This window comes from Rhizophagus irregularis, chromosome 12, assembly GCF_026210795.1.
Source record: "Rhizophagus irregularis chromosome 12, complete sequence".
NCBI lineage: Eukaryota > Fungi > Glomeromycota > Glomeromycetes > Glomerales > Glomeraceae > Rhizophagus > Rhizophagus irregularis.
The window spans coordinates 2,787,600-2,805,084 of NC_089440.1; the positions used below are offsets into that span (position 1 = coordinate 2,787,600).

The window sequence follows — 17,485 nt, forward strand, 5'->3', positions numbered from 1 at the left end:
CCGTATTTATACTATTTATTATGTATTACATAAATAAAACCGTCATGATAGATTATATAAACTGTGCCGATCATGTAAAGATAATTATTACGTTTTTTAGTTGAACAAAAATGAGAATTTTACAATTTCTTAATATAACACATAATACATTAAGAATTGGTCTTGTCTCTCATATTGGGCAACGACGACATCAATTTTTTACGAGAAAAATATTTAACTTTGAACAAACTGTTCGAGAAGCAACAAATTTTAGAACATATAATTCATATAGCTCTAAGGTTGAATTTAATTCTCTCTCTGCATCGAAAGTTTCCAATACCAACGAGAATGATGCTGTTATTAGTACATTTGATCTCTTTAGTATTGGTATTGGTCCATCCTCAAGGTTTGTAACGGTCACACTATAATATCCAAAATATCATTCATAAATTTGGGTCAAATTTTAAATAGTCATACCGTCGGTCCAATGCGAGCTGCCAAGAAATTTATAGAAGAACTAAAACAAAATAATGTATTTCATAAGGTAAGGTAAAGAACATTTTCCATATTTACTTAATACTTAATAAGTGAATTTGTTTAACTAGATTACAAGAATTCGTATTGATCTATATGGATCACTTGCTCTAACTGGCAAAGGCCATGGTACCCCTAATGCAATTTTAATGGGATTGGAAGGAGAGACTCCAGATGAGATAGATACGGCAAAAATAGTACCACGGATTGCACAAATATACGAAACAGGTTAAATTTATAACGCTAATGATTTTTAATTTTATTGATCTAATTAATCACTTTAGTCTGATTATTGTTATGGAATCAAGACATTCTCAAATTAGATGGAATGAATCCTATTAAATTTATTCCAGAAAAACACATTATTTTTCATTATCATGAATCTTTACCTATACATCCTAATGGTATGCGATTTATTGCTTTCGATGAACAAGGAGATTGTGTAGCCTCCAGTGAATTTTTTTCAACTGGCGGAGGATTTATTATTGGTGAAACCGAAATCCATGAAAATAGGAAAAATATTTTTCGCAAAAATAATAATGATCTTATTAAACAAAAACAAAATGCTATGTCTTCCGCATTTCCATTCAGTACTGCCGGAGAACTTTTACAAATTTGTAAACGGGAGAACATGACCATTGCTCAAATGGTCTATCAGAACGAATTGCAGTGGCGCAGTAAAGGAGAAATAAAAAAAAAGGTATTTTATTAGCAATAATTGTAAATTAATTTAAGATACTATTTAATCATAATTCTATTAATTAGGTAATGGAGATATGGAATATAATGGATCAAAGTATACGAAACGGATGTCTAAGCACAGTAGAATATTTGCCGGGTTCTTTAAAAGTTCGTAGAAGGGCACCAGGATTATACAATAAGCTTTTAAAAGACATGTATCCTCAAAACTCATCAAATTATACTGCAATAAAAAATTCATTATTACAACCTTTAGCAGCGGCCACTAGAAAGTCAATAACAGTAAACGTTTTAGATGTTATTTCGGTTTATGCTATTGCTGTAAATGAAGAAAATGCAGCAGGTGGTAAAGTTGTTACAGCTCCTACTAATGGGGCAAGTGGCGTTATTCCTGCTGTTCTTAAATATTATCTGGAATTCATATCAGAGCAAAGTTCTGAAAAAGAAATTATGGATTTTTTATTTACAAGTGCCGCTATTGGCATGCTTTATAAAAAAAGAGCTAGCATTAGCGCAGCAGAGGTAATAAATAAGTTTTTAGACGTGAATGTCAAATTTATGTATTAAAACAATTTTTGTATATTAAAACGAAAGATGGGTTGTCAAGGAGAAATCGGTGTTGGTATGTAATACCTAACGATTAATGTGTTTACATTTAACAATATTTATTAATGTTCAGTACTTATACAGCTTGTAGCATGGCGGCAGCAGCGTTTGCCGCAGTAATGGTATGTTTAAAACATCTATCTAAACAAATAAATATATCCTAAAAAAAAAAATTTTTTTCATATAGGGAGGCACCCTAGAACAGATTGAAGATGCCGCAGAAATCGGTATGGAACACAATCTCGGATTAACCTGCGATCCGATTGATGGGTTAGTACAGATACCGTGTATTGAGCGAAATGCATTAGGTGGGATAAAAGCACTAGGAGCTGCTCAGCTTGCATTAAGGAGCAGATCGGTCGCAAAAGTTACACTCGATCAAGTAATTGAAACAATGCGTCAAACTGGTATAGATATGCAAACAAAATATAAAGAAACAAGCCAAGGAGGATTGGCAGTTAATGTTCCACTTTGTTAGATTATAAAATAACGATAATTGGCTACGTACTGTAACACCGCATTATGTGTTACATAAATATAAGAAACTTGCCAATTTCAAATTAATTCAATTAAATTCGATATGGATGAATTTGACATAGAAATAAATCCCAACGTTGCGATTAACAATTCAAGCACAACTCTTCCGAATAAAACTACAATCGAACAGCTTAAAATAAACGAAAATCAGGAACCTATTTTAACAAAAAAAGAATTATTTGCATGGTATCTTTACGCATTTGCCTGTGAGGTTTATTCTGTAGTTTCAATATCAAGTTTTATACCTTTAATTTTAGAACACTTTGCTTCAGAGAAGGGTGTAACTAGCATTGATCGAACGCCTTGTAAAACTGCTAAAGAAGGATTACGATGTGTAGTAAATATATTTGGATTTTGGATTGATACGGCATCGTTCAGTTTATATACATTTTCATTAAGCGTAATATTGCAAGCAATTACGACAATTTCAATTGGAGCGACAGCAGATCATGGGGCAATGCGCAAAACGTTGCTTCTGAATTTTGCCTTTGTTGGAAGTATATCAGCAATGTTATTTTTATTGATTCCTTCTGGCTCATATATAATAGCTGGTATTTTAACTATTATTGGAAACGTAAGTTTTGGTGCAGCTTTTGTTTGCTTTAACGGGTTTTTACCAGTTATAGTTAGAAATCATAGTGATGTAAGAAAAATTTCAAATGAAATAAAAAACTATATAATAGATAAAAATAAAACGCATGAACATGATACACAAATCGAAGATGATGAAAGTACTTTAGAGGATCGAAGTCTTTTGAGTTCAAAAGATCCAATATTAATTAATCTTAAAGAAAATTTATTAAAAACTAAAGATCGTATATCGGCTCATATATCTGCACGTGGTTTTGCGAGTGGATACTTTGGTGGTATAATCCTTTTAATTATTTGTTTGCTTATTTCATTTTTATTACGTTCTACCATTTATAGTCTACAAATTGGGGTCTTTCTTTCTGGAATTTGGTGGTTTTTATTTTCTTTATTTGTCAGTAAATGGCTACAACCTAGGCCGGGTCCTCCTTTATTTCTTAATGAAGAAAGTAAAATAAGATGGATAAATTACGTGACATTCTCTTGGAGAAGGTTATGGAAAACAATTTTACAAGTTAAAAAGTTGGAAATGACTTTTCGATTTTTGATTGTTTGGATTCTCGTATCAGACAGCTGCACCACTATATTATCAGTAGCTTTGCTTTTCGCTAAGACTACTTTGAATATAAAGACACCGGGTTTGATTACCTTAACATTGATAGCTCCGATTTCCGCTTTAATCTCAACTTTATTATTTCCATATTTTATTAAGCTTAGTGTTAAAAAAACGACCATTTTGCTTCTTTTCATGCTATTATTTATTCCTATTTATGGGTGTCTAGGGTTAATTCTACCATTTGGTGGTTTAAGGAGTTCGGGTGAACTTTATTTTATGGCTGTGTGGTTTGGATTCGTTCTGGGACCTCTTCAAAGTTATTGTAGGACAATGTTTGCAGAATTAGTTCCACGTGGAAGAGAAACTGAATTTTTTGCACTTTATGCTATAACTGATAAAGGATCAAGTTGGTTTGGACCATCTTTAATAGCTATAATAGTTGATGTTACAGGTGAAATTAGATATGGATTTTTATTATTATTTGTACTTATTTTTTTATCAATACCCATTTTGTGGTTTGTGGATGAAAAAAAAGGAAAGGAAGACGCTATGAATTCCTCTATAGACAATGAAGATATTATTTAAGCATAGCTCACTAATTTGTCCCAAGTATCAATATTCAATTCACTCTCTATAAACTGAGTAATTTCATGTATAAATTTTTCTGTTGACTTTCCTAACCAAGGTTTTAGCTTTTCAATAATTTCATTTTTTGTTTTTTTTTGTTTATAAAATGATGATATCACCGAAAAGACATATTCATCGACCACCACGTCATAAGCGTCAGAAAGTAAAACTATTAAATCGCGTGTTATAAAAGGCCTTACGCGTTCAGTATCGTACTTATTAAATGTAAAAATCTTTTTACTTTTTAAATTAGGAACATTTGTTGGAAAAAGGTTTTCTGAATAAATTTTATTTCTTATTGATTTTAAATCGCTGTTATGTTCGGTTATATTAGATATCTCTGAGATCCATTTTTGTTGTTTCATCTTACTCCTAATATCATTCTTATCATTCTCCATCGTACCATCTATATAAAGCTTGGTAAATGTCCCTTTTGAATCGTCTACATCAGTAATTAAAAATTCAACTTTGAATTTACACAAAGGACAGTCGGGTGTAACATAAAGCCACTGACGAATGCAAGAGACACAGAAAGTGTGATAACAAGGATACAAATAACATTGCTCTTGATAAACTTGCAAACAAATAGGACAATTAGATATGTTGATATCTTCCGTGGGATCCGATATTGTTGTTATCGAAGGTGCTGAGGAAGTACAATTCAAAGTTGAGTTTTCGAAGGTATCAGATGAATAGGATTCCAATTTTTCCGCTGTTATTGAATAGGAAGAATCACAATCAGACTCTTCATTTTCTTCCGTCTCAAAACTCTCGAAAAATGTTTCAGCCGCAATGTTATATTGATCATAATATAAATTATTCTCTTCAAATCCTAAAAACTTTGATGCCTGAACTCTGTTTCGTCTCGTACTCATTTTATTTGTAAGCTGGAAGAAAGAATGGAGTTTTTATAGTTTATGAATCATAAAATCACATGATGTTTAAACTTTAAAGTAATGTGTATCACCACACTTCTAGGTATCACAAATGTGTATTTTTTTTTAGTTTTATTCTAAGGAAGTAAATTATTAAAAATAGAAGTATACAAATTTTTTTATAAATAATAACCGCTATCTATAAGCTCTATTGATTGATTGAAAACGCATTTTTTTACTTAACGATAAAAAAATTTTTTTTTAAAAAAAAAAAGTTATTATTTAAAATTAAAATAAAAAACCAAAAAAATTAAAAAATTCTATTAGTTTGCAGAAAAAAGTATTACACAGACAAAGTTAAACAAATAAAGTAACTAAGACAATCAAGTAAGAATACATAAAGTTTTTTACTTGGCTTTTTTTTTGTTTTTTTCCACCCAAAAAAAAAAATAATTAACAGAAAACCCTAGAAAAATTTTATAGTTATAAAAAAACAGTGTATGTATATATACGGTTTGAAAGTGTATTATTAAAAAAATCTACCAATTTTTGAAATCGGATCTGTTATAATAAAAGAAAGTATTTTTGAGAAAATATTGAAATATTACAATTTGATCAAAATGTCTTGTGGTGATTAAAGATTGAATCTCTGTTTTTTACGTCGAAGGAGAAATAGAAATTATGATCCAGAAATGCAAAATTGTTTAAAAATTTTTGATTCTTGGTTTGTTGCCCTTGAAAAAACTTGGTAAAACCGGTTCCAGGTCAACCTTAAAGTTTAGATGGATATAGCCGACCAAGAGGAAAACATACCAAAAATGAATAAAAAAGATAACAGAAATTAGAACTAATGATCATAATAATTAAAAAGTTATTACTTGTGGAACGTTATTTATATTCCCATAAAAAAGAATTGCCTCTGTTATGTAGAAAAATTCGCCCAAAAACCCTCCAAAATTATTTTATCTTCCAATTATAGAAAAGAAATATATGAAATCTTAATATATATGGAAAATCCTTCGATTTTTATATATTCGAACATAGATATATATAAATTTAATAATAATTATAAATAATATCCGCGGAATTATTTTCCTCCTCTCACGACTATTAAAATGAAATTACATATACGCGCACACGCGCACACGTACTTCAGAAATGTACAATAAAGTTTTTTTTAAAAGAAAAAGAAAATGAATAATAAAAACTTAGCTACACATACTACATGTAATAACGCCGATAAATTTTTGCCAAATTCCTCGTCTTCTGTGGGAATTCGAATCCGCACCATTGTTCCCCTGAACGCCTGCGTTATTTCCGCCATTACCACCATTCATACCGGCACGGCCTGAGTATGGGTTATTCAAGTCATCTATTCCAGCATGCATATTTGTACTATTATGTTTTTTTCCTGTCCCTCTCTGTGCTTTTGTACTGGGATGAGGCAAGGCAGGTGATGGTGGGGTTTGATGGCTTCGGTTCATAGATGGACCACGGTGGAGTGATGAACGCACAAGCCGTGGATCAGATGAGCCATGATGATGATGAAGATGGGAAGATTGATGAATGCCAGCGTTCGAACTATATTGCTGAGAGGAGGTGCCGTGAAGTGCAAGGCGGGTGTTAGTCTCAACTTTGTGTGTATTGTCATCTTTCCGCTATCGATGTGTGTGGTTTGCACAAACCAAAAAGCGATAAGATGATGGAAAGCAAATAATAAGAAATCTGGAAGGACTACATTCCCATCCATTTATCTCAACGATAAAAGTTTTAAATAATTATGAAATACTTAAGTAAATAGAAATTCCTAGAAATAAAAAATCGTTCTTACCGAGCTTGCTTCCCAACCTTTACCACCGTTCAACAACATCCAATCGTACACTCCATCTTCTACTTCATTCGAATTTTTCAATACTTTGGTAAAAAGTTCCCTCAGAAAATCATAATCCGGATTTTCTTCAAAACCCAATTTACGAACATAATTGAGATAAATTCCAAATTCCTCTAACAATGAAATAATTTTACAATTATATATAATTTTAGATTAGTAACATATATATAAAATAGTAACATGGCAAGAAAAAGTTCTTCATTCACCTGGAAAACCTTCACATAAATCTTTAATCGGTGTTGATTGTTTCTTTTCACCAATTTTTTCATATTTTTGTTTATTGGTAGCTGCCTTCAGTCCTTGCCAAGGTAGTCCTCCTCTTAAAAAGTACATAAAGACGTGGCCAAGAGCTTCTAAATCATCCCGTCTTGATTGTTCTGGCATATAAATACCAATTAATATTTAAAATAATAATGAAAACAAGATTTTAATATTTACCTCTTCCCAAATGCGTATTAATACTCATATATCTAGCTGTGCCGCTTAAACTTTTCCTTTCTCGATATGGAATATGTTGTTTTGTTTTTGGATCACGATATTGCTTTGCCATACCGAAGTCGACAACGTGAACTATATTTGCACTTTTCGTTCCTGGACGACCAATCAAAAAATTATCAGGTTTAATATCTCGGTAGATAAGATTCTTTTCGTGAATGGTTTGCACTCGTGTGAGCTAATAATAAATATTTATAGACAATGATAAATAATAATAGTAGTAATAATGTATCTGCTTAAATATAATAATAAATAATTCATTTACGTACCATTTGCTTGGCTACCATTACAACTGTCTTAGTACTGAATTTTCTACCACACATATCAAATAAATCTTCCAGACTAGGCCCAAGAAGGTCAATTACCAGTATATTATGTAAACCCTCTTGACCAAAATAATATACGCTGGGTATACCCGCTTTGTAGAGGGTAATTTTATAATATTAATAAAAAATTCTCTAATATTCATTCAACAAAAAAAAAACCAATTGTAGGAAGTGCAATGTATACCTGATCCAGCTAAAATTTTGTATGTACGATATTCATCTCGAAGTTGAGGTGCATCACTTTTTCGTGGTTCCTGAATAAGATTAATTTGAAATCTAATCAATAAATTACTTTCCATTCAATTATAGTTGAATATAAAAAGCATTTTTGTATAACTTACGAATTTTATGGCAACTTGTTGGTTATTTAACAAATTTGTTCCTGAATAATAAAATGAACAAAATAAGTAAGAATAATAATATAATATAATGATAAGTAAAATAAGGTTTACAATAATTTTTATTTATTGGTTTGAAAAAATGGGAAGATTGATCAAACGGATAATATTTATAAATGACGATATTATTATTCATTTCTTCATTACAATTTCATTGCTTGTATTCAATTGAACAAAATACTAATAGATTTTCCAAAACTATATTTTTCAAATAAAAAGAATTCCCGGCATTATTTTATTTAGGAACTATTTGGAGCTTTCAATATTAATAAAGGTTCTCCCTATAAGGGCATCCAAGCTCCGAAGAAAATACATTAAAGAAAATGGCCGAGACAATACTATTGAAAAATCTCAAAATCTCTAAAAAAAAAAAAAATTACCTTCAAAGATGACACCAAAGCTCCCCTCTCCGATTTTTTTTCCAACTCTATAGTGCACACCCACAACATTTGACGAGTGTAGACTATGTGAACTATTAGCCATACTATTTGACATATGGTGGTGATGATTCGCTGCCATAGATTTAGTTTTTTTTACTCACTGATAACAAAAAATGTCTCAAGTGTAAATTGGTTTATGTTTCCTGTCAATACCTAAGTAAGTCTTAAGTTATTAGGTAACTCTAAAGATTAAAATCAACCCGACTTTAAATTTGCAAAAGAAGGAGCGAAGGCCTAATAAAGATTTCGGAAAGAGGCAAGAGTTTTTCTAATTATAAAACAAAAAAAAAAGAGGGGAAATAACACGGATTTATGGCGTCTTTTTTTTATATATATTAATCTATTTTGTCATTAAAGTGTACTCAAAAATCTTTTGGGCACAGCAACACCTATCATCCTACAGGGAGTAATGAAGTTTTATAAACTGCAGATAACTGTGGTGATACTATAATAGTATAAAATTTATTTGTCGCATATTTTTATTTTTAGATTATAATTTTTTTTTTAAAAAAAAAATCTATCTATATTATCTATATTATAAGATTTAATTAAGAAAATAGTAATAAATAATATAATTTATATCAAAAAAAACATCTAGATTCTCTTTACTTTTAAAAAAATCTTTGAAACCTTAAAAATTCTAAATAATAATTTAAATAAATATCAGTATATCTGATATTAACTATTAATATATTTTTTAATAATACAAATATATTAAACCTGCATTAAATATTTTACTTGCATATAACATTAGTAAAACTTTTTACAAAATATTATCATATCAATATAAAATAATCATATTCAAAGAAATTTACAAATTTATTTTGCTAATAAAAGTATAAAATATTATAGCAATATAAACTATAAACTAAAAATTAATTTGCAATTTAATTTTAATAATATACTTTATTAAGTAAAAATGCAACTACTAGTATATAATTACTAAGTTAAACTTTTAGAAAATAATAGTTAATATAAATAAAGAAAAATTAAAATAAATTAAAAAATAAAATAAAAAAAATTATATATAAAATCATATTTTTATTATTTTATTATAATAATTTTTTTTGTTAAGTAATTGTTTTTAAGCTTAAATTGAATTTTTTATAAAATAAAATCATTTAATAAAATTACTTAAATGACTTTTATTCAAAAAGAAAATTGGTAATTTTTTTTATTTTTTTTAATAAAAAAAATACATAAAAATAAATGCTACCAACTAATATTATTAATTTATAGTAATCTACTCATTATATTATAAAATATCCAAGTTAAATTAATTTTAAAATAAATTTGAAGTTTTGAACTCAATTTGAAAAAATCAAGTCAAGTTATCAAATCAAATTAATTTTTTTAAACTCAATATAAATTAATTTAAAAAAAGTATTAAATAAAATCAAATCAAATTAAATTGATTTTATATCAAGTCTGATAGGATTCTGAAAATTACTAAAAAAACTCAGATCTGACATACTTTTAATATACTACTTAAATTTTTAATTACATTTTTTCATAAATACCATATATATAATATATAGTATGCATTATCTAAAGCCAGATAATAGGCAAAAAAGTGGCCAAATTTTAACTATATAAATATTATGTGATATGATATATAAATTATGTACATAACTTATATATTATCAATTTATTTAATATTGTTATATATACGTTAATTACATTATTTGGAATATATCTGTAAGATATATATTTTTTAACTGCATATAAAACTTCTATTTCCTTCAATCCATTTTTATATGCATCCATAAATTTTTAACTCCACCTAGCATATTTTCAAATTTATATTAGGAATACTGAATTTAAAATATCATCAAAAACTGTTTTCTCTAATTTTTAAAATATAATCACAATTATTTCATGTAAATTGTTTTACTACATCCCAAAATTGCTCAATAAATTTAATTCACAATGGAATTTTAAAAATAACCTTATGATTTCAATTTTTAATAATTTCTTGAATTAAGGGTTTTATGCAGTAAAATTAAGTTAAAGAAAGAGAATTTTAATAGCATAACAATCATTTTTTATAAGTGAAAGTTAATAATATGATAAAATTTTGGTCAAAAAATTGAGTTTCGTTTGAAACTAATCTATAGATGAAACATCAAAAATATTTTGACGTTCAAAACTGCTTTTGGCCAATCATATGTATTTCCTGCAAAATAATGTAAAAGAACTTTTTTAATTAATTATAATTAAAAATACCTCACATTTCCTGTTTTTTTATCTTAAAGCCTGATTTCATATCCAATCTGGCACCCTAATGATCCTACAAAAAAAATAACGAAAAGAAATGTTAAAATGTTTCTTAAATTAAAGAAAAATAAAAAAAAATCAACTTTTACCTTAAAGTCTAGTTTGTTTTAGCTGAAAATTCTTACAAAAAAAAAGTAGTAAAACGTTTCTATAAAGTAACTTTTTTTTTAAAAAAAAAAACACTCACCTTTCAAAGCCAAAATAAAGCCAAAAGATTAAAGTTCGATATTAAAAAGACTGCAGTATCCAAAAAGCTAAAGTTCAAGTTCAGAACACGTTCCAAAAAAAGAGAACATTAATTATGTTCTAACTCAAAAATAAAGCCACTCCTCCCATTATACAATTTCAAAGTCTGATATCTAAAAGGCTAAAGAGGACCATACTTATAAGATAAGTCACCCCAGGCCTAAGGTAAAAATCATATATAAAATTCTTTGCAAATCCTACTATAAAAGGAAATTTTATGTTACATTGTTATAATTTTTTTCCTTTTTAGCTAATTAATTAATAGAATTTAAGAAAAAAGTAAAGTAAAAATTATTAGTAAAGAACCAATTTTCTATAGTGACCTTTATTATAAATAAGCGAAGTCCTGACTAAAGTCAATATGTTTCTAAAAAAAAATTTTAAAAAAAAAAGATTTTTTTTTTTAATGGTTTATAAAAACTGCAAAAAGAAGAAAAAAAAATTCCAGTCCAAAGTTAATAGAAAGTCTGAGTCGATTTTAAATAAGGAAAAAAATTTACCTAAATTTAGACTTATATATTAAAAGTTTAATTTTTAAATATAGATTGTAAATCGGTAAATCTATTTTGAATTCTTTAAATAAGAAAAAAAAAGCTTATAAAAAGAACTGTTAATAACAGTTTGTTTGAAATAAAAAATTAAAATAGAAAAAAAATCTCTGAAATCTCATATTCAAAATAAACTGTTTAAAAAAAGAGAAACTTTGTTAAGAAAAAAAACCACAAATAAATATTCTGAAGTTTTAGTTAGCAATAATCGTTAATTATATAAATAAATTATTTATTACTAAATAGATGAATTTTTATTTAGATTTTAAAAGAAAAAAAGAAACAAATTTGTAATTTTCTAAATTTCAATTAAAATTGTCTCTAAGATAATAAAGTAATATAAAATTAGTAAAAAAAAACCAAATTGCATCCAAAAGATATTGGTGGTTTTACTTAATTTTCTTATTTTTGTCTTTTTGTTGCGAATTGGCTTCTAAAATAGTTTCACGAAGATAAATCTCGGTAGTTGAAAGATTTGCCATGGCATGTGCTTCGTCGATTATTCCTCATGTCAAAATCTTCATTATTGCTGTAAACTGGCATATTATCACAATTGAATTTTCATTATCGCTGTAAACTGGTGTTTTATTAGGACCCCGCTTACTTATAAGATAGGTCGCCCCCAGGCCTAAGGTAAAAATTATATATAAAATTCTTTGCAAATCCTACTATAAAAGGAAATTTTATGTTATATTGTTATGATTTTTTCCTTTTTAGCTAATTAACCAATAGAATTTAAGAAAAAATTAAGGTAAAAACTATTAGTAAAAGGCCAATTTTCTACAGTGACCTTTATTATAAATAAGCGGAGTCCTGTTTTACTACCTAAATTTACATCTGTTTAATAATTTGACATATGATGATAAAATTTACCTTCAATTTCTGTGTCATAAACTTGGTTAATTTGTTTTATGTAAAACCATTCAAAAGCATTTAAAGGATAGGGGTGGTTATAAGATTGCAATTCGTCATCATAATTGCATTCTTTGATCAAATGAGTGATTTGTATTGTGAATGAATGAGAATTAAAGATATCTCAAAGTAGCGTTTTTAGCTAAAATAAATAATAATTAATATAAGTATAAAATTTCTATAAAAATAAAAAAAAATTGGCATCGAACCTCATCTGAACGTCAAGACAAATCGTATACGCAAATAATACATTTATTTTGATTAATAGAATATTAGAATCATCGTCTGATTCACTTATTTCTAGTGAATAGTACTTTCTATTTTTTAGTATTTTTAATAGTTCTTCTTTATTATACTTTGATATTTCTGAATTATTATTTGCGTAAAGTGACAGAACTCTGCTTATTTATAATAAAGATTACTGTAGAAAATTAGCCCTTTACTAATAGTATTTACCTTACTTTTTTCTTAAATTCTATTGGTTAATTAGTTAAAAAGGAAAAAAATCATAACAATGTAACATAAAATTTCCTTTTATAGTAGGATCTGCAAAGAATTTTATATATGATTTTTACCTTAGGCATGAGGGTGATCTATCTTATAAGTAAGCAGGGTCCTAAAATGACTTTGCACTTTTCATCTGCTAAATCTTTTTCTGAATTGTACGTGAAATCTGTTAATGTAAACATACATACATATGTATATACAGTCAACTATCTTTATAGTCACACATTTGGGACAGTCCATATTTGGTGATTATAAAGAGATGTGACTATATAAAAAATTTCTTATATTTGTATATCATAATTCCGGACAAAAATTAACATAATTTTAGCCAGAATTATACTTAAAACTTTATTGTATCGTAACTTCGCCAATATTAATCGTAGAGAGATGATCTTACCGCCATTCGATTCGTCTTGATGAGACGGATCTAATGGTATAAAATACGTCGAAATCCAATCACTAGATTAATTTCCGAAATTAAAAAAATATTAATGGTTTTTGTGTAATAACTCTGTCAATATTGATCCTAGAAAGACGATCTTACTACCATTCGATTCGTCTTGATGAGACGAATCTAATGGTATAAGATACATCGAAATCCAATCACTAGATCAGTTTCCGAAATTAAAAAATATTAAATGGTTTTTAAGTAATAACTCCGTCAATATTGATCACAGAGAGATGAGCTTACCACCATTCGATTCGTCTCGATGAGGCGATTCCAACGAGCTATAAATAGTCTTTTTACAATCACTAGGTACCGAGAAATCTAGCAAAATGTTAAATGGCGCAGTAAACGTAAATCAAGAAATATTATAATGCCGATGTTTTAACATTTTGTTGAATAACTCGTCAGCCAGTGATCGGAAAAGGATAAAACTTTTTTTATTAGTTTATTTTCTTATTTTTGTAATATTGTTCGATTATTTTTCGAAGTTCAAAATATAAATAAAAGATAAAGTCATAGACTGTTTGCACAGGAAAAGGATAAAACTAGGGGTTGGTCACCCTATCTCGGTGGTTAGTCACTGAGACCCTCATTAAGCCTGAGTATGGTGAGGTCACAGGTTCGATTCCCATGACCATGGAAATAAAAAGAATTTTACTGCGGACGCTACAACCAATAGCGTGAAGGTACAGGGATTAGTGTAGTTGGACTGCATCATGGTGAATTAGTGTGTACGGTTAGGCCGCACATTTCAACTAAGTGGTCATGGTGTCCTTCTAACGTTCCCTATGAGGCTATTGGCATGTGCGCAGTCCTGTCCTTGAGGTCACTACTATACCTTGGGGGGACTTCCTGTCCAGGTGGTCACTCTACGATACCGCTTGGGGTCAGTAATGGCTAGATGGTCGTCACAGATAGTGCTCTACATGAGCCGGCTTGAGGCCGAGCAGGAGTTATGGCTTGAGCTTGGCTCAGAAAACTGCGGCAAGTCAAGCCTGTAATGAGCCGAGCCACAAAAAATCTTGGCTCGAGTTGTTCAAGCTAAGCCGAGCTATGAAAAATCCTGGCTTGAGTCAAGCTGGGGGTACAAGCGGCTCGAGCTGGCTCGAGTTTTATTTAAGTTTATATAGAGATCATTTCGGATAGTATCCATCGATAATTGCTATTCGCTAAACAACTAAAGAAAAAAATTAATTGGACGTTAAATTAACAATAATCATCCACTGTACTTATAATCATTATATCATTAAATAGTTTAAAATATCTAAATTATTTCATTGATTATTTTATTATATCGTTTATAAATATTTTATTTAATAAAATACATATATAAATTCTCCAAAATTTTTTAAAACAAGTTTCATAATGAAACTGACTCTATGTCAAACATTCCTAATCGATACTCTATAAACCTATAAAAACAAAAAATAAAAATGTAGATGTGTTCTTATTAAAAAATAAATACATGCAGTAAGTTTTGCAAAGATACTTACCACTTTATGCTTTATAGAAACCCCTTGTATTAACAAGTCGATAGGTTAAGCATACAAGACTACAAAAGAAAAAAAAAATCAGCGATAATAGTTAATATCTCGTAATATAAAAAAAAAACAATTTTGGAATATACTATACCTTCGAAATGAGTTCAGTTTCACCCCAGTCTTTAAAATAGAAATCTCAGACCTACAAAAATGAAAAAAAAAATAATGAACTGTTAGTATAGTTCGTTAAAAGACAAAAGTATAGAAATAAGAAATATTTACCAAGATTTCGTGTTCATAAAGAGAAAAACGAGCTGTCAGAAGCTGTACGTTAAAAGAAAAAAATTACCTATATCGTAAATGAGAAAAAAAGATTGATTATACGATAATCAATCATCAATCTAGAATGTCACATGATGAATCGATCTAATTCAAGCATTTAATTGGTACATCATACAGTTCATACACTGATGTACGTTAAATTTGACAAAGAAAAAACGAAAAACGTTAAAAAAAATATTCTCTATTACTAAATATGTCGTTTTTATATTGTCAGGTGCTATTTTCTTGTGCCGTATATTTGTTTAAATACAGGTGGTATAAAAAAATATACAATACGGAGTATAGGAACGGCATATTTACTTTTTTATTGCTTTATTCTTTCGAAATGTCTTCATCTTCAAAAATCTCTCCTGCTATCGAAGTTGACGAAAATGAAAATAGCTCTTTATCATCTAATAAAAGATCGGAAGCTTATCAATATTTTACTTTTAAAACTCAAAGATGGTATTGTAATTACTGCTCTAAGAACTTTGGAGATAAATCAACTTCTACACTTTGGCGCCATATCGCAAAACATCCAAAAATTGTTGAAGCTCGGAGAGTACAAAAAGAACAAAAACAGAGAAAAGTTGGGGAAATGGATAAATATACAGTTACTGCCGAAAAAGAAAATGCAAGTATATTTTATTGATCAAGATTAAATTTAATATTAATATTATTATTGTACACTTTTTTAGTTTAGTCAAAAAGGTTTTAGAAAAAGAACAGTTCGTTAGGTCATAATAAATGATCAGCCTTTTAACGTTATTGAAAATGAAGAATTTAAAGATATGATTTCATTTATTCGGCCTGGCATATACATTCCTTGTGCTAACACTTTACGACGAGATTTAACCGAAAATTTCAAAAATGCAAAAGAAAGATTTCGACAAGAACTACAGGTAATAAAATAATCTTATTACATTTAAAATTTCAATACTTGTTTTTATTTAAATCAATAAAACTATCAAATAGGAAACACCTGGTCGTCTCTCCTTTACCGTTGATGCATGGACAAGTAAAAATCAAATCCCTTTTCTCGGTATTAGTGTACATTGGATAAATGAAAATTGGGAATTGAAATGTACTACGTTAGATTTTTGTATACTGTCAGGTCCTCATACGGGAATAAACTTGTCAAGTAAATTTTTAGAATCACTAGAAGACTTTGGAATAGCAACTAAGGTAAACTTATTTTTACTATGATTTCTTTTTTTATGATTAACCAACTAATGGATTTGTTCTGTTTGTAGATTTTAGCAGTTGCATGTGATAACGCATCTAATATGGATGTAATGCTTGATAAAATTTCTCAATCTTTAGCCAAAAAAAGCATTACATTTGATCCAAAAAATCAACGTGTTCGCTGTTTTGCACACGTAATAAATTTAGCTGCGAAGAAATTAATTGATAATCTTCAAGTACCACTACTATATGAAGATGAAAATTCTTTTGAAGAAGCCGAAGACACGGAAGACAATTTGAAAGATACCATATACAAGGTAATATAGTATTGTGAAGCATAGTTAAAATTTGTATGGTTGACTAATTTTATTAAATTAAAGCTTCGTAAGGTAATTGTAAAGATTCGAGCATCATCCCAACGTCGGGAAAAATTCAAACAACAATGTATTGCAGCAAATATGGTACCACTCGAGCTGATACCTGACGTGTCTACCAGGTGGAACTCTACTGAGATTATGTTAGAACGAGCATTAACACTAAAACAGGTTTTGATTTATATAATTTTATTAATATTTATTTTAATTTATAATTAAATTTAATAATTTTTAATTATACAGCCTTTGCACAATACAGCATCAGCAGATAAAGATTTAAAAAAATACATACTTTTGGAAGAGGAATGGGAACGTATTTTAGAAATACGTGGAATATTGCAGGTTGTTATTTTGATTGTGTACATATCTTATTTATGTATATATTAATAATTAAATTTTTTTTATAATATAGCATTATAAAAAATGCACGGATTTAAGTGTTAGTCAACAATACCCGACATTATCTTATACTATACCTATGTATAATTTTTTATTGGATAAACTCGAGGATGAATATGATAAAAGAAAAGAATCTGATAAGGAGGAGGATGAGGAGGAGGATGATGATGATAGTGATGATGATAATGAAAGCGAAAATGATGAGATTTTATGTGCATTAAAACAATCAATTGAAA

The 17,485-nt window shown here is 28.5% G+C and overlaps 4 protein-coding genes across 7 annotated transcripts; 2 read left to right on the forward strand and 2 right to left on the reverse strand.

Annotated features, from left to right (window-relative positions):
• Positions 1–110: 110 nt before the first annotated feature.
• Positions 111–2,296, forward strand: OCT59_004125 (uncharacterized protein; the record flags this gene model as incomplete). Its single annotated transcript, XM_066148080.1, has 8 exons — positions 111–385; positions 451–523; positions 585–741; positions 822–1,213; positions 1,279–1,734; positions 1,807–1,834; positions 1,903–1,940; positions 2,006–2,296. 8 exons carry the CDS (start codon positions 111–113, stop codon positions 2,294–2,296), a joined length of 1,710 nt encoding a protein of 569 aa, XP_065996716.1.
• Positions 2,297–2,389: 93 nt separating this feature from the next.
• On the forward strand, positions 2,390–4,084 carry OCT59_004126 (uncharacterized protein; the record flags this gene model as incomplete). The annotated part of the gene is made up of 1 exon (XM_025309429.2): positions 2,390–4,084. Exon 1 carries the CDS (start codon positions 2,399–2,401, stop codon positions 4,082–4,084), a length of 1,686 nt encoding a protein of 561 aa, XP_025174100.1. The 5' UTR covers positions 2,390–2,398.
• Positions 4,085–4,130: 46 nt separating this feature from the next.
• OCT59_004127 (uncharacterized protein) lies at positions 4,131–5,001 on the reverse strand (the record flags this gene model as incomplete). Its single annotated transcript, XM_066148081.1, has 2 exons — positions 4,131–4,175; positions 4,327–5,001. 2 exons carry the CDS (start codon positions 4,999–5,001, stop codon positions 4,131–4,133), a joined length of 720 nt encoding a protein of 239 aa, XP_065996717.1.
• A 137-nt stretch (positions 5,002–5,138) lies between these two features.
• OCT59_004128 lies at positions 5,139–8,829 on the reverse strand. 4 transcript variants are annotated; one of them, XM_066148083.1, is made up of 10 exons: positions 8,705–8,825; positions 8,492–8,595; positions 8,055–8,095; positions 7,898–7,967; positions 7,657–7,805; positions 7,331–7,565; positions 7,099–7,269; positions 6,833–7,005; positions 6,224–6,590; positions 5,139–5,771 (listed from the first exon to the last, which is right to left on the reverse strand). In XM_066148083.1, exons 2-10 carry the CDS (start codon positions 8,592–8,594, stop codon positions 5,767–5,769), a joined length of 1,314 nt encoding a protein of 437 aa, XP_065996719.1. In that variant the 5' UTR covers position 8,595; positions 8,705–8,825; the 3' UTR covers positions 5,139–5,766. The 4 variants fall into 4 exon arrangements, with proteins under 4 accessions (XP_065996719.1, XP_065996718.1, XP_025174102.1 ...); XM_066148084.1 differs by lacking the exon at positions 5,139–5,771 and adding an exon at positions 6,030–6,108 and having other exon boundaries at positions 6,224–6,659; positions 8,492–8,623; positions 8,705–8,818; XM_066148082.1 differs by having other exon boundaries at positions 8,492–8,829.
• Between the last annotated feature and the right edge of the window lie 8,656 nt (positions 8,830–17,485).